Raw genomic sequence first — 25,581 nt, 5'->3', positions numbered from 1 at the left:
TCATAATTACGAAGTTTTTCGAGGCATAACATTAGTCAAGAGGTCTTTGTCCGTTTCACCTAACGTTTACTTTGAAGCATTTTGTAAACTGCTCTTAACTCAATGTAATTAATCTTATAATAAACAAGGTGGAAAAACTGACTGGCCTAGACGGATCAATCCTAAATTTTTTTTGCTATTTCCGTTATGACGGAAATTGAAATGTTCACGCAATAGAAAGCATAGATTTTAGCATATGCTAATTCCGGTAAAGGGCTGTAGTAAGTAGGCGCGTAATAAATACGTGGTACATAGGTATGAAAGACAAGGATAGCGAAACGTATGCTGACCTAGGCCAACTTTCACGTCCATGCCGTCATAAACGTAAGGCATTTTTCTACAGGCAATTATAAACGTACGTGTGGTGTCGAGAGGTAAAAACGAAGTGTGTTGTATTAAAGATAGATCAGAAGTGTCGCAAATGAACGGAACAAAGGATGAGGGAGAGTGCAAAAAGCAGAGTGCGGGATCGGGGTTCTGGGAATGAAAGGTGATAATCAGGTGTGCATGGATGTGCGAGGGATTTTATAGTCTAGCGAAATGGAGGGACTTTTTAGACAGGAGGGATAAAAGTCGAGGCATGAATAACAGAGGAGGGTGAAATGGCGATGAGCCCGTAACACGCTCATCTGCCAATTTTCATTTCAGGACATCACTGGTTTTGTTGTCATTTTGAGTTTTTCAATTATAGCAAATAAAAGTGCTGTTGAAAAAAATCAACAAAATCATAATTATATAAAATTACAGCGCAACTACAATCACGCAAACAAAAGTCGAGAACGAACAATCCTTGTAAATAACTTGCCGATGGATCGCGCAATTTTGCTGAAAATCCGATCAATCCTAACTTAAAAAAATTGCGTTGGTTGAGATGAAGATCGTCGGGAACCGTTGATTTGTTCGCCAGATATTGTTGGACAAAGAATTAATCAGACACCCGTCGAGACGTCATCTGAAAGTGGTACGAAATGATTATGTAATGCTCCAAAATCTTGAAATCAAGAGAAAACTCAACTTTTCAATTTCAGAATGATTACGATATTAAAGTTTTCTTATAGAAGGGTGAGAAGTGCATGAAAAGGCAGACGAATGTCTTATGGAATTTTGATATTCAATTCAGGCTGCAATATCATGTCACGGCGAAAAATTTTTCACTTACGGTCAACGACAACGGCCAGTCGGAACTCAAAATTGGTTTCAAGTACGGTGAACTTTTGAAAGCTTTAATTTTACTTTGATGGTAGCACATCTGCAGTCACCTGCCCTAGCTCAGCGTCGATGCGACGACAGTTTAATTACTGTTACAGCCCCTCTTCGTGGCACGTAAAGCGATTTTTTGACACTTACGCCGTACACTGACGGGTTTGGTCGCGAGAAAAGTATCTTTTCTTTCCTTTTTTCTAGAATATAAATTGAAAATCATGTCAAACTGTTTTTGGGTTTAATTATACCAAAAAGAAAAGTTTCTTTACATTTTCATTCCGAGAAAATATAACTATCTATTGTAACTCATTGTTCACGTAGATTTGAACAGCTTATTTCAGCTTCCAGAGATTTGAGTACAACTATAAATAAAAGGATCAACATTAGCGGTTAGAGTTGAATCTAGCTTGCTCGAATTATACAAATCCTTGCACAAATCCTGTCGGCTTAGCCGAGCCGTTGCAGTGTAACCCAAGTTTAAGCCACGGGCAGCGATTTCGGTAAGTTTGAATGCACGAAAGTTTGACATTTTTTAATTACCAGACGTTTTTTTCCACCCTTCGGTTCTACGCTTCGTTTTCGTAGTTTTGACGCACGCGGCAATTGGTCTGTATATACCTATGTAATTACCTTCGTGCCCGGAGTAAAATACTCGAACTTCAAAACTCACTACAGCATACAGTTAACTGATCAATTTGCATAGGTATTCATTAGTTAGCTGCTAACTCGTTATCACAGTCCAGTTGATAATTATATTGTTGGCACTGCATGAATGTGGCTTTCAGCGTTACAGGGTTCCAGTTTCATACTTTTGCATTTGCCGGCCATTTAACGCTTGGATAATTCTCGTTAGAGAATCGTGATATTATTAATTTGAGTGATCGATCCATGATAACTAGACGAATAATAATTATTCAACCGAATAATTGTGGGACGGGTATGTCATTTTCCCGCATGACTGATCCGAAATGAACGATGCAAAAATAACGGGGTACTCTGAAGTGAGTTTTAATTAATTTTCTTATTATGTGGAGACACACCGTCAAACAGCACTCGTCCGATATGAAAGGGAAAATCCAATATTCGTAATTCCATCAAACCCTCAAGAGTCAGCTCGACGTGCTTCGGTTAAACTTCTCGTGATAAATGACGGGCTAATTCTTAGATAATAATTATATCAAGAGCTACGCATACCGTGCCTATCGCTTTACCAACTGGGGATTTAATTAGACGGCAGACGCGTAGGTGCTGCTGCGTGACTCTATAATGTATATGTGTGCGTATAGTGTAGCGTGTACATGAAGAGAGAGAATAGATACAGCGTGGGATGCAATGATAGATGACAGACGTCGTGTATTTCGCCGTAATTCGTATTTGGCAATTTCGAACGCAGAGAATCCAAATTGGACAAAGCCGTTGACTGTGACACGAATGAGGAACATGCATTAACACAGGCATCTCTGTTGATGACTGCTACTCGTTTACGCTCACCTGCGTTTGTATCTTATTGTCCAGTTCCTAATTAATGCCGTATTCAGTCAGGTCTGAATTTACTTCATTTGGATTTGCTCGTCGAATGGTTCTCTACAGTGAGTTAGCTTTGACGCTTATAACTAATTTGAAGAGTCGGAAGCTACGCTTTACAGTAAGGACACATGCCACTCCTCACGTTGCAGGGAGTGAAAATTCTGATGCCTGGTAAATTAAACAAGTTAAGTGACACGTTAAATTAGCTTTACCTCTTGAAGTGTGGCATTAAAATTTTACGCCAAAAATTTATTCAACCCGTTTTTATTGGTGTAGCACCATGAATGCCAGAATATTACTGGTTTGTCAATCATACGCCAATTTAGGAATCAGTTTTCACAGTTGGACATGAATTGCATTGTTAAGAATCACCACACTTACATACATGGATGTGATCAATTTCACCGCTAGCGTAGAATGAGGATAATCAATTATGCTGTAGTTATTACTGGCAATCGTTGTGCAATGTAATTTTAATATTGTCGTTGGATATCAGTTTTGTTCAACCGTGGTTTTTCGTCCCCTGCAGCCTCAGAATATCCGAATTTAATGAATTACGAGTTCCTGCCAGAAATTGCGTATTCTATGGTACTCGTAAGCTGGCCGCATGAGGATATTCTGAATGTCGGAGATACGTGGACGTATGAAGGACTTTCGAGCTAGCAAGGTAATTAATAAAACACCGAAAGCATAGGGTGTTGGAATTGGAACAGAAAGCGTGAATACATCAGCGTCGAGTGGATAATTTTTAAGGCATTGTCTTTTCGGAGGATGTTTGCATAATTGGAGTGCTTTGAGAGATCAAGGGGTGAGTGCCACCGGAGTTAGCAATAATCCCAAAACCCAGGACTGAAGCGCACATACTTGACTCTCGTATGTGCTAATTACCTGATTATACTCTCACCTCAACCAGTCATAGCTCCAACTTAATCAAACGAAACGATCGGCTGATATGGTCTTATCTGAATTGGTAAACATTCCGGTAAGAGGTCGCGTCCGTAAATACTTATGAGTTTATGCATCTTGCATAATGAATATGCATGATACTCATAAGTTTTTCATAACCACGTACTGTACAAAAACGAAACATAAAAGTCAACTTTCAATTTTTCTCTAACACAGCGCGTAACTCGTTCGAATCATCAAACACGTCGAAAGAAAATCCACTAATCGCTAATCCTTGTTCACCCAGTTGGCGTGTAATTACGTTGATTCGATTCTCACGAATTGGAACAGCACTTGTGCGAGGTCGGTATGAGTAGAAATCAAAGCTGAACGTTTCAAACTGTACAGAGGTTGAATCGCTTGGATTAAATCCAACGAGATTGAATTCGAGTTTTCTGAATAGTCGACGAAATTCTTGCGACTCTGTACAAAACGAACCATTGTGAAACCAGCTCTACGCGACACTTCACACAAGAAATGAAGAAATGGCTCGGATTGTAAGAAATCGCAACAGTAAACTCATAGAATTCATGCCGTTTCTTTATTTCTGCGTCAAATGAAACTGGATCGAAATATTTTTGTTCAAGGTTGGTGCAGAACAGAGTTGTTAAGCCCTTTCTCGCGTCTGAGATACGTAGACTTCGATATTTGGAGGTATATCCGCGAACGTCGAATCGACCACGGCACCCTCTTAAACCGGAACCGCGCACGATCGTTGTGTTGAAAAATGTGAAAGCAGCGTGATGTGCAACGACGTATTCAGGTAGGTGTGCAGATGTGACCATTGTTATCCAGCAGTGGCATAATGAATGGCTAATTAGCGCTAGCGCGAACTAGGAACAAGTATTGTTGGTCTGTGGATATGTACATGAGGAACGATTACTCGACGACTCGACGTAGACGCCGACAGCCGGGTGGTTTGCGTCCGTCGCAAGGACTTTGTTGGCTCAGTCAGATTATACAATGACGCGAGAACAGAAGACGAGGAAGCGAGGGTGGCACTGCATAGAAAATGGGAGGTGGGAGTGGACTGGGAAAGGTAAAAAGAGGTAAAACGAGGGAGCCGCGACCGAGCGAACCAGTCCTTGATTCCCCATTGTTTCTCAACTCATTAGTTTCAAGATGGCGCTTAATCTTATTTATAGCCCCTTCCGTTTTTGGGATCCCAAGGACTTGCTCCTCTCCGGTTTTCCTTCGAATTACGTGCAATCTCTACCGGCTACATACCGCTACCTTCAAAATTCGAATACCACCCACTCGTGAGCAAACAACCTTACACGCGCTCATTTCAACCAAACTTAGAGCCCGTTTTGAAGTGGTCGCAACTTTTCGAGGAAAAACGAATCATCTCAATTCTTGCCTACGAATCACAAATAAATACACGCTTCACCAGAGACACCGAATGGTCATTCGTTATGCTTGACCATTACTACCCAGCTTCAAAGTAATAGCTGAATCAATGATTGCACTTTGGCTAGGGGCAGGAGTAGCCATTTTTCAGTAGAAAATTTTAAGTACCTGTCGTGCCAATTCCTGCGTAAAGGGATAATTGCAGACCTATTCGTTAAGATACGGTTAATCGCTCCATTGGCTGGTTTAAGAACAAGATAACGACGTACTGTACGCCGATAATCACTGATTAAACAGGGGACTATAAGTAAGCGCCTGGTATCATGCCCGTAACAAATGTTTAACGAAATTAAGCTGCACCGCGAGAATAATCTTCCGAACATAAAGCTCTACGGAAACGTTGGATGCGATAAAACAAAATCGTTTCGCCATCACGCCGTACACTTTTCACAGCAATAATTTGATTTGTTATGGAAGATACTTTATAAATTGAAACATTACTTTGAAACAATTTGCTACCTACCCTGTAATGTTTACGCGTGCAAACATATTCTATGCTTTGAGGAAACGGTTATTTGCTCAAGCGATCCACTTACGGAGATACGAGGTATTTAAAAAAAATTTTACAAGCTGTTTCGGAGCTTTTTCGACGAAGGTTGGTCCGTCGCATAACAGTTCAGTGAATTAGCTGAGCCTGCAGCTACACGTAAATTGTACGTACGTGTAATATACACGCATCGTAAAAAAATTGATTGCCTCGGGTTGAAGTAACCGCGATTTTACCCACACGATAACTTTGGATCGAGCGGTATAATGCAGAAGGGAATAAAGAGAGCGGAAGCCGAAGCCTGAGCACGTTCCGCAGTTGGTCCCTCTTTTACGAGATTATGTTTTGTTGCTAACGGGGCACGCTTACGGTTCTCGCCATGAGTTTTATTTAGTTTCGGATTCTTGGCAGGGAACCACCCAGTGCTAATGGTGCCAAGGATCGCCTTCTCGCCTGTACCCCTTGCCCATCGTAGCTTCCCCTAATTTAATTTACCCGGGACCAGGTCTTTGCAAAATTAAGAGTGTATCTCACACAGCTTGGCCAGTGTATCGGTATCGGTAGAACAGTTCCCCGAGTTGAAATCCACACATGATCCCCGAGCTGAAGAGCAATACTGCCTTCAAGTGAAATATATCGCGTGTACATAAAGAGAAGAAATCGCCTTGCACAGCGTAGTCTCGACATAATTATTACCGGAGCCGGTGTGTAATGCATCTGGGAAACTCGATTGTGCTTCAAGCATTTTTATTGGAACGCCAAAGCCTCGCTGGAGAAAAAAGAAAATGGGAGAAGGAAAGATCGCAAATACGTTGTACATGCCGATGACTGTTATACCGCTGCTCTCGAGAACTGCCCATGCCTCGGAGAAGAGCTTGGTAGGATAAAGGTGCTGTATATCTGGAGCCAATAAAGGTACTTTATATAGAGCGATGTGGAAAGCTTTGAAAAAAAATGGGAACAAAAAATAGGTTGAGCCACTGGAGGTCACAGTTTCCTTCACGCTCCCGGCTCTGCAGTGGGAATTGTGAAATTTCATATCGCGAACAACGTGGAATGTTACGTTGGATATTACGTCTGGTACCTGCTTCATTATTGAAATGAAATTCAGTGAAACTGCGTACTATCCTACTCTTCCAAATGCCATATAGTCAGGTGCGTGTTCCCTGTTCATTCGACTTTCAGCATAATGAATTCACACTGCAGGTCTTCAGCGCGGTAGAAACTAGTTACAGTAACACAAGTAATCGTGCAGTGACACTTTTGTTATTAATGTAGTAGCTTTCACGATTTCAACGTTGATAACGTGTATCACGTTATTTTCCACCGATGTGCGGCGCATCCAAGTATCCTTCCATTTATACCCTTCTTTTTTGCGCTGACAGACCGATTGTTAAGGACTTAATTGCCCATTATTCCCCACAATCGTCACAAGTGCATTTGCGGAATCCATCCCCGACTACGCAAGTATCTGATTCCCGTGTTTACCTTCGAAAAGCGGATGATTTCATGGGGAATTTTGAAACTTTCATACGCTCAACCCTCTTCACTTTCATTGCACCCAGCAAATCATTGATGAGACATTCCCACGTGTATATAAACGCTGACCTCTTTGCTGTTGCAATAATCAATACGGATCACCGTAGAGGCTCGCTGATAAAGGATTAACGGTCTGCCCTAGTCACTCTTAGTGTCGGGAAGGCGACATGTGATTTACTCAATATATCGTGTGATGTTTTACCGTTGTACGTGGTTGAAGAGAAATTCGAGCTATCGGTAATAACGTCAACCACGCTGAATGTACAAATAATTGCAGTCTTTGGAACTTACACGTCAATGGTGTTTTATCAGCATGTATTATAAAAATTTGAATTAATTCGACGTACGTTAAGGAGTATAATTCACACCGTCGACACATGTTCTCATGATGATTGATAGTTGAAACAAAGTACAGAAGATTTTGCGAAATCGATTAACACTACGTTTTGTATACCTATGTGTATGAAACTCAAGCCAGCGGGATTCAAAAAAATTTACTTCAAGGAGTGTTGAGCCTTGTTAATCATGAGCCAATATTTTTCCTGGTCGTTTTCACATTCGTTTTTATGGTTATTCATTTCAGAAGTATTTACAAATTAGGATTGAAAAACGTTTCCGAACAACAGGTTTCGTTAAGAAGTGTAATTTCTCTTCTCGACACATGCAATGCTATGCAAGTACGCCTTCGAATTATTCATTACGGTGATAGACTCACTCGGAATTGTCCACATATTATCAATATTGAGTCCTCAGCAGAATTAAGACACAGCGAAGTCTACGGTGATATAATAAACCCTTGTGTCATTTCTGATAATATAATTTCGTAGAATGCAGTGTTTCAAAAGCCTTCATTCATGGAGAATGCTTAACGAATTGTTCTCGATAAATGCAAGGGTAGGTTGAAAAGTAGCCTTTAGAAGAAGTGGAAAATTTCATATGAAGACAATATAGTTATCATATTCTCTTATCTCATAACGAAAATAATTCACTTCGAGGTGGAACACGAGAATTATGAAGAAATGGGTAAGGTCGATACATGTAAGAAAAGGCACAGTACGGAAGAAGTCCTCGCTTCGATAGGTCACTGTATAAGCTACATAGTGAGATTGGATAGCATATATCACGGAGTGGAAGTGTCAAATTTGACGTAGAGCTTGAGGCTTCTGTTCAGCTCAACCAAAGATCGATTCTGTCATTATACATATACCTCGGGAGAAAATGTCCAATGCGCTCGATCGGCTGTACGAGCGAAACTATTGGTAGCGAAGGAAACTATTTTTATCCTTCCGTTTTTTTGGTGGCAATCAACGTCACACGAGCCTGCTATTCAGGGCCGCATTCTGGCAGGTGGTAAAAACAAAACGATAAATTAACAGATTCGGAATTTAATCCGAGTTACAAATGAAGTGTCCGTCAAGCCGGAGTACCGAGTGCAAGAGATGCGGCTTTACCTGTCTGGCTGGGCTGTCCAACGCTACGCTTGGACATCTGGGAGAGTTGGCTATCCACCCGGACGTAGCGGGCGTGCAGGGTATTGGTTTGTGTCCACTGGACCAGAAGGGCTACAGAATTGCCCCGCTCCTCGCTGCGAGATGGAATGGGGTTGTTAGGATGGATTACGATACGTACGTACATACATGTAATACGGACACCGTGGCAGATATTGGATACATAACTCTATAAATATGTGAATATAATCCTAATCCCAATCACGGAGTATTACAACACTGTTTGTCCCTATCACGCGGTGTGTAGTATATTCGCAATCAACGGGAGAATTGTATCTATTATATGAGCGATCGTTGGAATAGTTGATACCAATTGCCGTCGTTGCATTGAATTTCTAAATTTTTCTCTTCTAACGCGTGAACAATACCCCAAATTACGAAATCGATGCCTGGTTTTCGAACAAGATTGAAAGACTTACTCATCTACAACCACGTCGATTACGATCGCATGCCTGTACCTAGTTTACGTGTTTAGTGAGCTTCTTATTGTCAAAGCTCTGACGATATTTCTGGGTTTATAGTATTCTTTTTGATGAAAAAAACAATACAGAACGTGGCAAATAATTGCAGGGGCTGACGTTTCATAGTCGCGTGCATTTTCTGGCCTGGTGTACGATGCATCCTCCAATTATCGTTGGGGGTGTCAGAATATCGGTGCAATCTTTCGTAGGTGCTTATTAGTCGGTGTCGAACTGTAGCACGGCAGAGTTTACCCAGCAACGAAAAGTTAATGGGGCATCTAATATGCAGCTGCAGGTTAATTATATTCTAGCTTGAAGGCCTGGTCTGTTATAGTGCTTGCACTTTTCCAGTCGACCCGCATTTCGTGTTCTGGACGCACAATTCGTTTCTCTTCGACGAGAGACTGCGGAATAAGACTCGAACGTTGTTTGGTCTACTTTTTCTCGTCTCGCTCCGTGAAACTGAGCTTGTCGGCGAGTTTTCAATTGCTGAAAATTGATTTCTTCAACTACGGATCTTAAATCATTGATTGAGGTGTGCGCCGATTAAACGTTAGTATTTCCTTCATTTTCTTCAAAAGTTCTGCTCATGATTCTTATAAGATATGGGGGAAAACCGAATACGTTGACGAAATAAAGCTTTTAACATTTTTCGACCAACTTCAAAGAAAAATTGTGAATATTATACGTGTGTTTTTCGACACTTTGGGATGTTAGGCATCAAATTATATTAATAAGAAGAGATTCGATTTTACTTGTACGTACAATGAGCGCAATGGATATTCGAGATAAAGCAGATCGGTCGCTTATAGCTATCGGATTTTTCTGCCGACCGATTTTTTGAATAATGCAAAATTCAGCAGCCTGTTAACGACTGAAGCTCCGCCGTACCACTGCTAAAATGTTTAAAACTTTTTCAAAATATTCGAAAACTTTTCAAAGTTGCGTGGTATTGATAGATTAAAAACACTTTTAAAAGTCGATTGATGTTTTTTACGTCGAGTGTGGAGAAAAACCCTGGCTTTAAATCAGCAAACTAATAGTAAATTTACGTTTTTGCTACGATAACGTCTCAAAACTGCATTTTCACGAGATTTCCCCCTAAATTTTTTTGTACTTATGCACTTTCTTACAAAAACCATAATAATGATCCTTCGGTGGCGTAAAATTTGGGGGCATGTGGTAATAAATCGGAAGAACTGCCTTTTCGAACTTTCATGATTTTACCTCGGGCACATAATGAATCAGAATATTGTTTTTACACGTGCCAAGTGAAAAAGAACGTACATTTATAATTTTATGTAGCAAAAGTTTCATTTTATTGTATTTCATTTCATTATATTCAAAAGTTTTTACATAAGAAAATACAGAGGAGAATACAGATCCTCTTATTTGTTATCGTATAACTCCGTACAGAAGAATAGCTGCAACCACAGTATGTCTTGCATATAAGGCTTTAAATCCTGATTGGTATTGTATTTTGAAAAAATTAATTATATATCGGTAGGTATGAGGAACTGAACATTGCAGAGAAACATTTTGTGCACTTGTGTAGTTTCATGGTCAGAGGGGGCCTATTATTTTTGTTATACACAGATTTTGAAAAACTTGTTCTGTAGCAACCATTCTTTAGATTTCGAGAAACCACAGTTTTGCGATTCTGCAAATTTTGTAAAAAGAAAGTGAAGCAGTTGAAAATATACCGATATGTTTTACTTTCAAACTCGAAATCTCTTTTAAAAGCTTAGGTTATATCGAGAAACCTGTGAACCTGCAGGAGTTTAGAACCACGAATCCGGCAGCTAAAATAACAGTTTTATCCATGGCTAACATGAGTTGAAGAAGAGCAGGAGATCATTATCGCATTTTGAAAAGTTGAAGACGATTTCTGAATCTCAATAGGTAAATTTTCCATGCCTACCGTGTACGTATATCAGACTCGTTAAACTGAAATTCTAGTATTATCGTGTCAAATTGTAGAAGGTTCGTTTTTGTTTTTGACATATCTCAGTTCGAAGTAATAATTTATCATTGAATACTCTTATAATCGCACTATGAAAATTGTTGTATTTTGCTACCGTATCTGTGGTGATTCAAATATCTCGAAAACGAAAAGGCCTCGCTTCAACTTGGCAATAGTCCAGTGCAAAAAAACATTTATCAGCAAAAGTATTTCGTCGACTTGCTTCTATTTCCCCTATTTGACGAGGATTCAATTTCTATTGGGTCATTCTTTTCGTATTTTTCGAAGGTCAGCCACTATATATCCATCGACAGGCAAGAACTGACGAGAACGGATCAGAGAAATATATTGGACAATATCTACCAGTGGCATGAATTTAATTCGAGGGATGGTACTTTCTCTGGCAATCGTTGCCCAATGGAACTCGGGTTACTGCCGTCAATATCAGCTGAAATCAATTGGAAATGTGAAAATGAAACCACAAAGCTTAGAGAAACGGACCTCTGTGTGGGATCTGCTTTCAAGTATTCTCCAGTACGAAGGATTCGTCACCGTGACGATTGATCCTTTCATCGCGGAACCCTTAAATTGGTATGATCCCTTCATCCGAGCATTACAGACAAAGTTAGGCCTTCCCGTTAGTGTGATTCAGAATGGTCAAAGCCCAAAACAAATGCCGTTCATTCCTGGATTGGAAGTCAACTGGGGTAACTGTAATACGTCATATATTTTAATAGTCAATGGTACCAGTGCGAGATTAAACTTTGTTTTTTACCACCTGGATCAAGTTCACCCCATGCCTTGGAATTCTAGAGCACATTTCGTAATAATTACACATCTCGACAGTTTGACAGAAATCCATCAAATCTGTAAAATAATGTGGCGTGTTTACGGGACTGAAAAAATTATTATAATTGATACGGAACTGGAAAACGTCACGGTATGCAATACTCTGACGGGGGAGATTAAAGTTTACCATAATTCAGACACTCAGCAAATATTGCATCAGTTTTATTCGAAAAGCCGTGGCCTAGAAGGATATACGATAAAAGTGGCAATGTTCCATAGTCCACCAACGGCTACCGCAATACCCAACTCAACACGATTTGAGGGTGTTGATCAAATGGTGTTGGACACCATAGGGCGGTACACGAATTCTACAATGAAAATACACGAGTCAAATCCTAGACAACATTTTGGAACTGTAACGAAAAAATGTTTCCTAGAAACCCTGAAGGAAGTAGCCAATCGAAAGGTTGACATTGCTGGGAACATGAGGTTCATTATGCCCTATGACGGTTATAATATGTCTGTATTCGAATTCACGTCTCCGGTTTTTACCGACCGAATAAGCCTCATAGTACCAAAGGCAAAGAAAGTGCCGATATGGTTGAGTATGTACCATATCTTTGATTATAGAGTTTGGATTCCGACATCATGTCTAATTGTAATGTCGGTCATTCTCTGGCTTTCTATACTAAAATTTCGACATAACGAAGATTTCTGCGGACAAGTTGGCTGGGTGACGATCAACATCTTGTTTCTGATGACAGGACACCCCATCTCTCGTACAATAATTCCTTTATCTGAACGATTATTAGTCGTGTGTGGATTATTCTTTGCAATAATCATGGTGAATTCTTTCACGAGTCATCTCTTCCAAGCATATTCCCAAGTCACCTACTGGCCAGAGATCAAAACCTTAGTGGAATTGAACAAATCTGGCCTAACCATAGTCGAAGGTTCTTGGGGTGCCGTAAGAGCTCTGGGAGAGACGGATAATCCGATATTGAAGGAATTGCTGCAAAAAATAGACCATACCAAGGACGAGTCAACTGCTTATGACTTGAATAACGGGGTCTTGGATCACGCGATTCTTGCCCGCGAAAGTCGAGGTAAATACGAAGCAACTAATCTTTTCCTAAACAACAACGGCACCGAGCTAACGTACGCCATTCAATCGTCTATGCTCGATACATTTTCAATGGCGTACATCGTTCCCCGCGGTTCGAGTTTCTTGAAGAAATTTAATACTTACATCAATAGAATTTTGGAAGCTGGATTGGTTAAAAAATGGTTCGAAGACAGCATGTCGAACTATACCTGGAAAGTGAAATATATGACATTAAAATCATCCTCAGATATCCCTCGTGCTTTTGTTTTGTCTGATTTGAAATTGTCGTGGTACATACTAACTGCAGGTCTCACAATCAGCTGTATCACATTCCTTTTCGAGTTAGTTTGGCAATTTCAATGTCACAGAAGACTTTTACGGAAATGCAATGGACTTTTCTTCAAACTTACAAGAAACATCCGTATGCGAAATGAGAATTCTAACTGATTCGCGGTTCAGAAATCTTTGAAATCGCACACATTGGTTACACATCATCACACAGATAGCCTTTTTCGCCAGCACGTTTGGATGCAATGGTTTAAATTTGTTTACTTACTGCTACAATTATTTTACCGGCTGTACCTCGCAAGGCCGGTTACACAAATAAATTTGAATTGTTGTTTACTCCACACGCTTCGTGGGTTTTTGCAGGTTTTCTGAATTGCGGTCAGGTCTAAGCCCCGTTTACAATAGAACGCGCTAACTGTATTAGGGAATTAAATTTATGACAACTAGATTGTTAACCAATAAACTTAAAGGAAGAATTTCTAAAAATCTATCTCCAAACGGTAAAGCATTAAATAACAGTCATAAGATCTTGTGGGTCTATTCAGTCAACGATCTTGGTCACGATATTGTATCGTTGACTCAATGTTATTTTATACGTTACTTAATAAACAATATGTAAATTACTTAATGAATGAATCTTCAGTAAATAATAGTTATAATAAAATAATGAACAAAAATTAATATTTAATAAGTAACATATAAAATAGAACTACGTACTTATTTTCACACTGGATTCAGTCGATGAATCTAGTAATAATAACACCAGTTTGTTGTAATTGAATTGAAATAAGGCGCGCTGTTGAAATTTACTTAGTGTAGTTTAATTTCGCACGGTGTATGGCGGCATAAGTGGTGTTCTGCCTTACCGACTGACACTGTAACATGTGTAGATGTCCCCACGAAGCTTTCGTAGTAATCCTATTGGTTGGACTGAAACCGCTGAAACTCAGTGTGTGTAACTACATTGTGACACTCGTTGTGGCTGTCACTGGCACGTGAGCTGATATTTGTATACAAACAATTTAACGCACATTCCCAAATAATGGTCGAATACTTAAGGATTGAGTAGTGTAGACGAATCTTTATGAATTTAACATATAAAATCAACTTCGTTGAAATTGAGCATGTCTTCTTCCTTGCGTTTGAATAATCTGAGGAAAAAACCACCGTCTGCTGTGCCTCAGAAGCCGAAAAAGAAATTGGATAGATTTGATGGACTGTCAGAGGAGGATTTACAATCATGCAAGCTTCCGGATATTCTTAAGGAGAATTTAGATATGGTATTCGTTGGGATTAATCCAAGCTTGACAGCTGCATATCGCGGACGTTATTACGCTGGTCCAGGAAATCATTTCTACAAATTATTACACGCATCTGGCCTAACGCCACAACTCCTTAGTCATGAAGAAGACTCAAAGTTGCTAGAATATGGAATAGGCTTGACAAACATCGTAGAGAGGCCATCAAGATCATCTTCAGATCTGAAGAAATCCGAGATCAAAGTGGGTGCGAAGAAAGTTGAGGAGAAGCTCATTCTATTCAAGCCAAAAATTGCTATTTTCAATGGTAAAGGTATCTACGAGGTATTTTCTAACAAAACCGCGAAGTCCGACTTCAGCTTCGGCTTACAGCCCGTCGGAATAGGCAATACTGCAATATGGGTTGTTCCTTCGAGCAGCGCTCGTTGTGCCCATTTTCCAAGGATGGTCGACAAGCTACACTTTTATTCAGCATTAAGAAAGTACCTGCTTCACGTCAATGGTAAAATATCCGATATTGATATTAGGGAATTCTCCTTTGAAGGTAAATGTAAGATATTTGATCCGACAACGTCCAAGATGTGGCGGAGAAAAGAGGTCTCTGCTTTTATGCATGGAGGAAGAGTGGCCAACAAAGAAACGCTCTTGAATACTTCGGAAGCAAGTGTGTCGGATATGAATAGTACTAACTCTACTGTGAAAAAGATGAGGGTTGGAAGAGACAGTAATGAGACGATGGAATGTGAGAATCTCTGTGTCGATGATGACAAAAAAAGTACAAAAACTTCGAATATCCACGACAAGCCGACAGATTTAGATAGAAGAGATATTTCATTTCAAGGAGAGGAATTGCACAGGGATGACGGTGACGAGAATGAAAGTAATTTTGTCAGTTTATCTACGCCAGCAAACATAATGGAAGAGAAACAAGAAGTGGACTTTGTAGATTTAATAAAACAGCGTCTTTCTCAAAGGGAGAATAGTCAGCATGAGAATTCTACTGTTGAAGTTATGGAAGAAAGATCAGAAATTTTTCATTCTATAGAACAAAAGACACGTGTTAAGAAACTGAGATACTGTATGTTGAAGAAGAATCGATCTAATAGTTTGCTAAGTGGTGAAAAAAGTTGGGTAAATGATAGCCATCATTCAGGAACTTAAAGTTAGAATTTGTTCTTTCACTGCTATCATCTTCATAAGTTTTGTTTTACACACTCATGTATAAAAAAAAACAAAATGAATACACGAGACACTTGGATAACATCAGTATTATCTTTCCTATCTGGCTAGTATGCATGGTATTGTTACGAAATTTTTATCACGATATAGTGAGCGGTTTTAACATGATGCTTCACATTTATTTTTGTAACATTTATATGAAATTAATATAAACATTATTATTTGTCAAGTATATAAGTGTGAATTGACACTGCTTTTGTCACAATTCCCTTCCCCACTATGAAGTTTTAAGACGTAGAATGTCACATGACAAATAGTAACGAACACTGAACAAGATTTTGCTTTTAGCAATAAAAGGTTACAGAAAACCATGAAACCATGTTTTAATTCTAGAGCTTGAATAGGATGTAGATTTCACATTTACCAGACGTGGTTATTTTCATGTTGATGGCAATTAATTAGATCGAAAAAATATTCGCCAATCAAAACTCATTGGTGGTATTACGATTTTGCTGACCGAACGTGTAGCTTTATACACTTTGACATATTTAAATATCGAGGTTTTTTGGCGGGTGATATATTGGAGTTCCGATTTGTCGTCTGCTGTACGCGTTTATTTCGATCAGCTGCAACTTTATCGAATAAAGTAGGCTAGCTATCACATTCATGCAATAAAATGTTTAAACGCTCGTTACATTTGTGCGCCAAATCAACTATCAATTCCCTAAGCAGTAAGTGGCTTGTAATAAACTTTCCATTCAACTTCGTGCGTTCTGTTAATAACCAGAAATTTTTAAGGTTATGTCTCGCAACTCGTGTGTTCAGTAATAATTTCATTGATTAATCAGAGGTTAATGGATGTTTGGCACATCATTTAAAACAATTTTCAACATATGCAAAACATTTTTTAAATTGATACTTGAAAGAGTCATAATACTCGTATCATTGTGAGAAATATTTGATATACACAAATACCTGATCATGCTTTCACTTCAAACTTTTTCCACGACGTAGCTTTTATGCGCCTCGAAGCTCGCAGTACGTCTACGACCAGCAAGACAATATCAGAAGCAAAAGAAAAATGGGACCTAGTTAGCGCTGTGTGTGTTGAAAGACACCCAGTGATTTCCAAACCTTTGAAGGATATAGAAGCAAAGTTCCAACACTACCTTGATCAACTGGAATTTGAGAATAGTATGAAATCCGACCACGAACTAAGGCATAAAAAAGATAAAGAAATACAGGAACAAATCAAGGCAGGCACCGGTGAAATCGACATGGATGCAATAAAACAAACCGCACAAGATTTTGAAGATGCTTCTTTAGACGAACTAAACAAATTCCAATTTGCATCTAGGACTACTGGTAATGTCAATTCACTATTATTTTCTACTTTTTTTTTGTAATACAATATTCTCTTTGCAACAAACTGTTCAAGACAAAGTGTATAGAACATTTTTATTCAATGTGTTTTATTTTACGAGTTTTGATATTATCACCAGTTTTAGAACAGGTACTGTATCAAATTTACAGAGGCAGACAAGAAGAATGACTTAACATCGTTGGATCGCAAGTTGGATAAAAATTTGGTATTGTTAGTAGAACAGCAAGTGGGTGAGAAGATTTTCTGGATTCCTCCACAAGGTGTTAGAAAAGATGGGGAGACATTGCGACAAGTAAGAATTCTTGAATAATATTGTTTAAATAACAGAACACAGAAATGCTCCGTAACTGTGTATTGTGGCTTATAAATTCCAGAAACTTACTAAATTCTACTTTTCTGATATGTAAACCGATTATGAAACCTGACATATTTTGTATGTGAATATGTGATTTAGCGTACATTGTTAAAAATCTGGCACTATCATCAATCGTTGACATTACTATTGGATGAAAACTGGGTTTTGTTAATACTCACGAGCAAAGTTATTATTTTTTCAGACAGCAGAAAGAGTGCTGAAAGAAACCTGTGGCGAAACACTGAACGTCAAGTTTTATGGAAATGCACCGTGTGGTTTTTACAAGTATAAATACCCTCAAACATTAAGAGAAACAGGTGTGATAGGGGCAAAAATATTTTATTATCAAGCAAAATATTTAAAAGGTAGTTTAGCGTCCCAAGCAAAATATCAGTGGTTAGATCGTGAGGAACTGGAGAACACACTGCCAGTTCCTTTAAAAAAAAGTGTAACTCAATTTCTGATAGATGAAGACTGAGAACACTGACCTAGAAGCTTTTTAAAAGAGTAATATAACTAAAACACTGAAATTTGTGAAACCGATGTCTAAAATATCTTCTGCAATAGGAATTTTGAAACTGAAAAAGTTAAGACAATTAACTTGCAATAATCAAGATTCAGACTCTTCTAAATAAAATTGTAATATTGAATCCGATGATTCTAAATTTAAATGACTAGTTCTAATAAAACAATAGTTTCAGCCTAATGTTACCTATAATTTTGCCGAGTTATTTCATTTCGCACATTTGAGAAGTCATATTGTCGATAGAATTGGAATTAATTACACGAATTTTCATAGGAATTTAGATTTTTTATTTCCCAAGGTGCTGAGAATATTTGTTAATTTAAATAAACTATTATTACGAGTAGTTACAGCTGATAGAATTAAGAGATTTCAGAACCGACCACTCCTCTTTCGGCCCGTATATTTTGAATTATCTCTGACCTCCTTGCCCTGTCTCCGTCTTCTCTCTTTCTTTTCCAAAATCCACTCTCTACTTTTCTTTAGTGCCTTTCCGCGTACCTTCATAGTTCGCTCCCTATAATTTTTAAGAAAAAGAAATCGTCAGTATCCCAATGCAATTAAATTATTAAATTAATTATTCAACAAAAGAAAAATTAAGGAATCCAAAAACTATTAAAAATTCCATAACTTTTTTTGAATATGGTTTTTGAATTTGGTATAATATTAGAATTCCCACACACCTTTTTGACGCGTAATTCACTACAGTATTATCATTACCAGTTCCCAATGCCTTAGGAAGAGGCATTGCACCACCAGTCATCAGAACTAGAAAGAATTTTTTAGCCTTGGTACTGTTTGGAAAATCAACAACTATACCACCAAAGAACCCTGCTTTGGTCGCTTGTGTTGTGACCAACTCAATCTGATCGCTATTTTCTGGATAAAATTGAAAGACAGCTCTAGCTGTCCTTCCTAATGAAGCGAAAAGGGAGGAAAAGAACTGATACAGTCGTTTGACTGGATTATGTGAAGTTTTGTCAGCATTGCAAAGCCACTGTAACGCAGATATGCTCACAGCTCCATCAAAGCTGCCAGCTCTAAAAGGCACCCCTTGTCCCATATCACTCAGAATAAGATCACCCTCAACCTCCCGCTCTTTAGCTACGTCTGAAATAACAAGAATACATTTACAATTTGATCCTAAGCGTCTCCAAACATTGGGAATTTTTCATTGTTTATAATTTTCGTCCACATTCACCAAATGTAAATGAACAATTACGACACTAAGTCAAAAAGAACATTATATGACAGTTTTAGAAAATACCTAATGTAATAGTCGAAACATACTCAACATTGCAGGAGATATATCGATACCGATCCACGTGTGGCCTTGGTCTTCTAATACGCTTCCGCTAAGTCCAGATCCACAACCAATGTCAAGAAGAAGGCATGGCTCGTCTTCAGGTAACAACAGCAATTCAATGGCTCGTTCACACATTTGAACTTGAATATCCATCATCCGAGAACTAAAAATGTAAGTTTGGGAGTCAAACAAGACGAGTTTTGAGCAGATTCGGTATCACCGGATATACTGTCGCAAAAATAGACTCATACTTCTGTGTGTATTTCTGTGCTTCCACTTCATTGTAGAACTGTAAATAACAGAAAACGTAACAATTATTTGAGGTAACCTAGAAGTCATTCAGACGTACGAATAGTAGAAGTGGATGTCTAATCGTACCACTTCAGGCGGTGCCGAATGCTCTGGTCGTCTAGACATGTTCCAATCTGTTGCTTCTTTTCGAGACAAATCAAGTTCCGGAGAATAACGTTATTAATATCATACACCACTTTGACATGACACGTGCTTGGCGAGGTCACGAGGCCGTTCCTTGGCTTGGGCGATTTAGTTATCGAATGCACTGATTGGTCAATTGTCACGTGGTCTTATAAGTTCCGCTCTGCGTTTGTCCATTCATTTGCCCTATGCTGCAGCAGAGATTAGTGTATGGTAACCTCAGTAATTACTTTTCCGTACTTTATGCGTGCGACTGAAATTTAGCGTAAAAAATAATCATTTGCAAACACGTTAGCGTTCTACAGCGTTGACGGAAGATTTCAAAGACATTCATCCTAGGCAAATTTTCTCAATCAGAACTTTACGAGTAAGTGGACTTGGCCACAAAAAGCCGTGTTAACGACTCGGTAGCTTCTTTATCGGCGGGAGTCAGTCAACCTTATAATCAATACACAGAACCGTATTAGGGTATCGAACTGTGATTCCCTTGTGTTTTCACGCATTCTAGTATAAGCTCTATGATTCTGTAGTGATTTCCTTTCGCAATGATTGAAACTCATACTTTGAAATTGTTTGAAATACTGGAACTCGGTAAAACGCCAGTGAATACCACAGGAGCGCGTCGAGAGCAGAGAGCAGCTGCTGCGCAGTCCCACAGTCGTCACTCGTCGTTCGCGCCTCGCGGTATTCGCAGTTTGCAAACGGATCATGGTGGTGTTTTGACGATTGTAAAATAAAAATTCCTCTTCCATGTGTTTGACGAGGGCATCATGTTTTTGGACAATATTCAAACTGAGTTTTATAACGAAATATTAGGAAACGTAAGTGAATATTTTATAATTGATCTCTGTACAATGACGAGAGGAATGGTTTACGTGTGCCTCTCTCTCGGAGAGGTAATTTTTGAGGTTGCCTAATTGCACGACTAATTAACAATAAAGTATTTTGAAATCTGACCCAATTTTCTAACTGTACTTGATTACTTTGTATCAAATTATTCGATAATTAATCGTGTCTTTCTTTCACACGTTGTCTTTGAAAATGATGAGAAAATGAGTCGTTAGAACTGATGTAAATACGTAAGTAAACAGTCCCGTTCTTTTCATTATTCCGTTTATCATTTTGTAACTTTTGTTTCCGGTTTTGTGCTCGCTCTTCGGCCTTATAATAATTTTTATTAGCTTAAGAGTAGTGTGAATATAAAAACACGAAAATTCGGAGTGGTAAACCATATGATTTAGGCGCCCTTTTTCTTCCTTGCATACTTATTTACGTGTTGGGTGTTGCCATCTGATTTTTGAATGTTTTCCTTAAGTCACACCGCCTTAAAAAATTTCAGTGTTTTGAAATTTCGATCTTGACAATACTTAACTTGCAACCTTATCACCGAGAGTACCTAATTTTTTCGGAGAACACATTTGATCAACTATTACAGTAGTGTCCGTTTGTTTATGTCGTTGAACCAAACCTTCTCATATAAATTTATTAAAGGATTTTGTTTCCTATAGATAATGCATTTTCCTTGATTTTAGCACTTACTTCTATTTATTTCTTGGTTTATTAATCATTATCCTAAGAACCATTCGTCAACAAAGTCAACTGTGCTAAACCATTGTTTATATATTAACGATTGAATTTTCCTTTGTTTTTAGAGATGCTTATTGTTAGTCAATTTTGACATCGATGCAATATGTGCATGCAAGATATTGCAGTACCTTTTAAAAAATGACAACATTGTATATACACTGGTTCCTGTGCGTGGAATTCAAGACTTAGTTCAAGCATATGAAGAGAACTGTGAAGAGGTAACCATCAAAATCTTTGCTTCTTTGTATAACCAGTAGAACAATGTATATTCAAGTTCACGGTTCAGATAGTAAAGTAAAAGATTCATTATCACTTATTCCAATGTTTTTTCGTCAGTAAATGTTCTTAGTTTTTGTTCTATTTCTTTATTTCTATATAATCATGAAGTCGTATATATTCAGTTCTATGTATTTTTTCATCTTGAGGTGTAATTGATGGCATAAACATGAACGAACAAAAACATAGAAACTTTTGCAAGATCTACGCATTGAAATTAAAAAACACAGGAATTTATATTTTCTAAACCTTGGTTTATTATTTACTATGAAACTATTGAAATACATCTAATTTGACAGATCAATAAAGATAATACTTATAGATGTTTATATTTTATTAATATATTTTACTGTATTAGGTGAAATACGTAATATTAGTAAATTGCGGTGGAACATTGGATATTGTGGAACTTCTACAGCCAGATGAAAGTGTGGTATTTTACATTCTCGACAGTCATAGACCTTACGATTTATGCAACGTCTATTCAGAGAGTCAAGTCAGAATCCTAGGTCAGCCTGACAATGAAGAAAAGATACCAGAGTATACCGAGGTCTTTAGAGATAATTCTGTAAGTATCATTTGTCCTACATAATAGATTTCTCGTAAACTTATCAAAGATTTATCATACAGATTATATGAAGCTTTTTAAAAATATTTGTTGTTACTTTATTATATAAAATAATTTGTTTGATGGATTTTATAAATACATCAATTATGGTAGTTTTGTTGAGAAAATTCTGCTAAGAATAGGGGTAACAGGTTGAAGCTGATAGCGGTAATGTAACAGATAATTTTCAGACGGAATTATCATTTCATCTATTTGAATGAAGTAGAACATACTTACTTTGCAATTGCAGTTGCATTATTTACTATGTGATGATTTTTACTTCATGTTTCATTACATTAACATTACCAACTTCAAACTCATATGGGAGTTGACCGTGCTTGCACTAATAGTTGCCCTCTTTTCAATTCTGAACTTGCTTCACTATTCAGTCTGATGAAGAAGAAGAAGACACAGATGAAGATGATTCGAGTGTGGCGGCAGAAAGTAGGCTATCGAAACGTCGGCGATTGAATGAAGAAGAAATTGAAAAACGAAGAAATCGAAGGTTGTGGGATGCGAGTAGAACACAAATTATGTTTAATTACACACAATACAGCTACTATGGTCGATCGGTATGAAATAACAAATAATTTATCTAAATACTTATCTGTAAACATGGCTGTACTAATTAGGGAGTTTCAAAAAACGTAGGCTTTAATGTATGGCTTACCCTTAGAGTGCTGTGATAATCTATGAGTTAGCATGGAAACTCTCACGAGATACGTTGGACGTGGCGTGGTGGGGGATTGTAGGAGCTACAGAACAAGCAATTCTTGGAAAAGTTGAATCCAGGGTTAGTGTTTTAGAAACAGGAAATCTCCAGAGTCACGTTTCGAGACTAAGTCATAGAGTTACGGACAGTGAAAAGCAACACGCCACAGCGGTCAAACTGACTTACGACAAAGAGTATCCTTTATAAATTCGTGCATGCTATATAAATTTTGTAGTTTCATAAGATTACAGAAATAATTAATAGTGAATATCAAGACTAGTAAATTCCTTAGTAACATTTAACAGCCTTCAGTTGGCTCTGTATCGTCATTGGACAGTTGAAGCCAGTCTAAAACATTCCGTACCAACGGCAGTTTCTCTTCGCTTATGGTCTTTAAGAGGTGAAAATCGCCTTAGAGAACTCCTGGCTGAGATGGGTTTACCTTTGGCACAATCTAAGCAACGATTTTCAGCCATGGATCTCAGCTTACGACACGAGTTTAAACAGATGATTGAAAAATTAGCATCGAAATACAATGTTGACAGCATTGTTGGTGCTAGTTTTACCCTGCAGTACGGATATAGATTTAAATACTGTGCCTCAGACGTGGTATACTCTATGCTGGCCTTACTTGAGTCCACGGTGGGTTTTGATAAGTTTCCATGAACCATATTTCCAACACTTTCAAACTACAAACCGACAAACTTATTTCTTTGCAGACGAAAGAAAGATTACCACAACACTGCTTTTTAGATGCTTTGGACTGTCTATCTCGCAAGAAGAAAGATGTTGTAGAAAGAGGCATAGAAAAGGCGAAACTAATGCTTAGCAACATTTATAAGACAGCTCAAGGCATCTTAGAAATGAAACAAGTAAAGAATGCAGGTCCATTTCTTTATATTGTTATCCAAGATGGCACGTTAGATACTCGATTATTTGCACATGAGCACGCATTGATCATGTTGGCACAGTTTACACTAAAAGCATACGTAGAAACATCAAGATACAGGAACGCAACTAAGTGGCCACTGATTGCTACTGCACCTTTCAGCGAAGAAGACGGTACTTGCCTCGTTGTTGGTATTCCACCACTATGCGAAGATCAACCTAGAAGGTAAGATAACGTTTGCATGTCAATTTTTCGCAAAATGACTTTTCAACAAATCACAAACCGCACAGTCCGCTTGCATATTCACACGCAGAATTGCAAACAAAGAAAATTCTCGAAAATTATATATTCAAAGTATATGATTAATTGGCAACTGAATATATAAAGTAAAAAAAATTTGTGTCTAACATAATTTTGCATTATGAAAATCCTCGCAACGTAAACTTGTCGCTGTAAAAATGTGAATTACTATCTGACTCATGAATTTAACATTACTAGCCTCTTTGGAAGGGCATTCGAGCAAGCTGCTAAAAATACCAGTTCGTATATAGAGGCGGACTACTTCGATACAACAAGTGAGTAATAAAACTTGAAAAACTTTTAGTTAATATTTACAAATATTGTTATTTTCATGTTTACCAGTAATAAGACTGAAGATTCAAGAGCGGCCAAAGTTCTTTGATGCATTGACAGCGCTCCTGATTATATAAATAGTTGAGTAGAAATATTAAAATTTAGTTTATAGTTTTTATTGTAGTGGATATCAATCTACCTATACAATTCAGATCACCTGCTCACAGGTGATTAGCAATGTATAACAATGCAACAATGGGTATTATGATCAACATTTCTAAACCCAGACATATTTTAGAACCAGCGACGTAACAAGCTTTAACTTTATTTTAATCGAATCTGTAGTTTAATTTATTTGACATATTAATCTAATTTCACATTACCCCATAACTAGATTTCCTTTACAAATTTTAAGCATTCAGGTAATATTTGACAGTTTCAATGTACTGGTCATCAATACACGGATTTGCAGAATATCAAATTTCTTGATTGAATCGTTAATAAGGGACTTCAAAAAGTCTTGTTTTATTTTACGACTTGTTTGACGAATTTTTTCCAACAATTAGGATGCGATCGAACTACTATAAGTTACTGTCACTAATTCGTTTACTTATGAGTCTCACTAATTTTTTGTCAGTTCACCATATGTGAAGTAAACTTTAGTAAAGCAGATTTATTAGCTTTGTATAAAATGGAATGAGAATATTGAATTCGTAAAATATACTCTTGAGTATTTGATTCCGGTGGCTACGCCGTAAACGGGCATCTCTTGTGTGCTTGGGTACAGGAGTCACGTCACTCTGAAGTTTAGCCACGGATGTGTTCGAATGAATAATAAACTCTTTATTGTACATAGAATGATTTTAAGAGTGATACTAGACTTAGCTCTAACGATAATGTAAGCATCAATTTATAACTTAGGGTCATGGTCAACCGTCGAACATTAATATGATAATTTGATACAGACATTACGCAATAAGTAAAAGTGAACCGAATAAATACATGCGTTTTTTAAAAATGAGTTGAAGATATTTGTTGTCAATCCCAACTTAAACGCTGTATACGTTTTTGTTATCACACCTCTGATTTCTACAGTAAATTGCAAACTCGCAAGTTTCATCAACATCAGCTCATTCACAAACTGTATATTCCAGACCACCTTGAAGCATTCATAAATATTTTATGAATACAATGTGCCCATATTTTGTAACTGGCACATTCTAAAACGCGGA

The 25,581-nt window shown here is 37.9% G+C and overlaps 5 protein-coding genes across 6 annotated transcripts; 4 read left to right on the top strand and 1 right to left on the bottom strand.

Annotated features, from left to right (window-relative positions):
• Nucleotides 1-4,392: 4,392 nt before the first annotated feature.
• On the top strand, nucleotides 4,393-18,159 carry LOC124178487 (39S ribosomal protein L46, mitochondrial). Of its 2 annotated transcripts, none has more exons than XM_046561870.1 (4): nucleotides 4,393-4,477; nucleotides 16,717-17,067; nucleotides 17,236-17,378; nucleotides 17,644-18,159. In XM_046561870.1, exons 2-4 carry the CDS (start codon nucleotides 16,722-16,724, stop codon nucleotides 17,917-17,919), a joined length of 765 nt encoding a protein of 254 aa, XP_046417826.1. In that variant the 5' UTR covers nucleotides 4,393-4,477; nucleotides 16,717-16,721; the 3' UTR covers nucleotides 17,920-18,159. The 2 variants fall into 2 exon arrangements, with proteins under 2 accessions (XP_046417826.1, XP_046417824.1); XM_046561868.1 differs by lacking the exon at nucleotides 4,393-4,477 and adding an exon at nucleotides 16,292-16,433.
• Nucleotides 12,032-13,423, top strand: LOC124178294. Its single transcript, XM_046561529.1, has one exon. It carries the CDS (start codon nucleotides 12,140-12,142, stop codon nucleotides 13,421-13,423), a length of 1,284 nt encoding a protein of 427 aa, XP_046417485.1. The 5' UTR covers nucleotides 12,032-12,139.
• On the top strand, nucleotides 14,266-15,693 carry LOC124178480 (G/T mismatch-specific thymine DNA glycosylase-like). The gene has a single exon (XM_046561860.1). It carries the CDS (start codon nucleotides 14,389-14,391, stop codon nucleotides 15,682-15,684), a length of 1,296 nt encoding a protein of 431 aa, XP_046417816.1. The 5' UTR covers nucleotides 14,266-14,388; the 3' UTR covers nucleotides 15,685-15,693.
• A 72-nt stretch (nucleotides 18,160-18,231) lies between the features above and the next one.
• Nucleotides 18,232-19,821, bottom strand: LOC124178486 (probable 18S rRNA (guanine-N(7))-methyltransferase). The gene is made up of 5 exons (XM_046561867.1): nucleotides 19,649-19,821; nucleotides 19,522-19,559; nucleotides 19,255-19,433; nucleotides 18,648-19,074; nucleotides 18,232-18,481 (listed from the first exon to the last, which is right to left on the bottom strand). Exons 1-5 carry the CDS (start codon nucleotides 19,685-19,687, stop codon nucleotides 18,337-18,339), a joined length of 828 nt encoding a protein of 275 aa, XP_046417823.1. The 5' UTR covers nucleotides 19,688-19,821; the 3' UTR covers nucleotides 18,232-18,336.
• Nucleotides 19,822-20,101: 280 nt separating this feature from the next.
• Nucleotides 20,102-25,370, top strand: LOC124178479 (cell division control protein 45 homolog). Its single transcript, XM_046561859.1, has 9 exons — nucleotides 20,102-20,526; nucleotides 21,358-21,510; nucleotides 21,927-22,136; nucleotides 22,565-22,747; nucleotides 22,852-23,081; nucleotides 23,193-23,529; nucleotides 23,607-24,001; nucleotides 24,275-24,351; nucleotides 24,419-25,370. Exons 1-9 carry the CDS (start codon nucleotides 20,476-20,478, stop codon nucleotides 24,484-24,486), a joined length of 1,704 nt encoding a protein of 567 aa, XP_046417815.1. The 5' UTR covers nucleotides 20,102-20,475; the 3' UTR covers nucleotides 24,487-25,370.
• Nucleotides 25,371-25,581: the final 211 nt, after the last annotated feature.

The sequence above is a fragment of the Neodiprion fabricii genome, chromosome 3, assembly GCF_021155785.1.
Source record: "Neodiprion fabricii isolate iyNeoFabr1 chromosome 3, iyNeoFabr1.1, whole genome shotgun sequence".
Classification (NCBI taxonomy): Eukaryota; Metazoa; Arthropoda; class Insecta; order Hymenoptera; family Diprionidae; genus Neodiprion; species Neodiprion fabricii.
The sequence above is the reverse complement of the archived record's forward strand: the minus strand, read 5'-3'. Positions and strand labels throughout refer to the sequence as shown.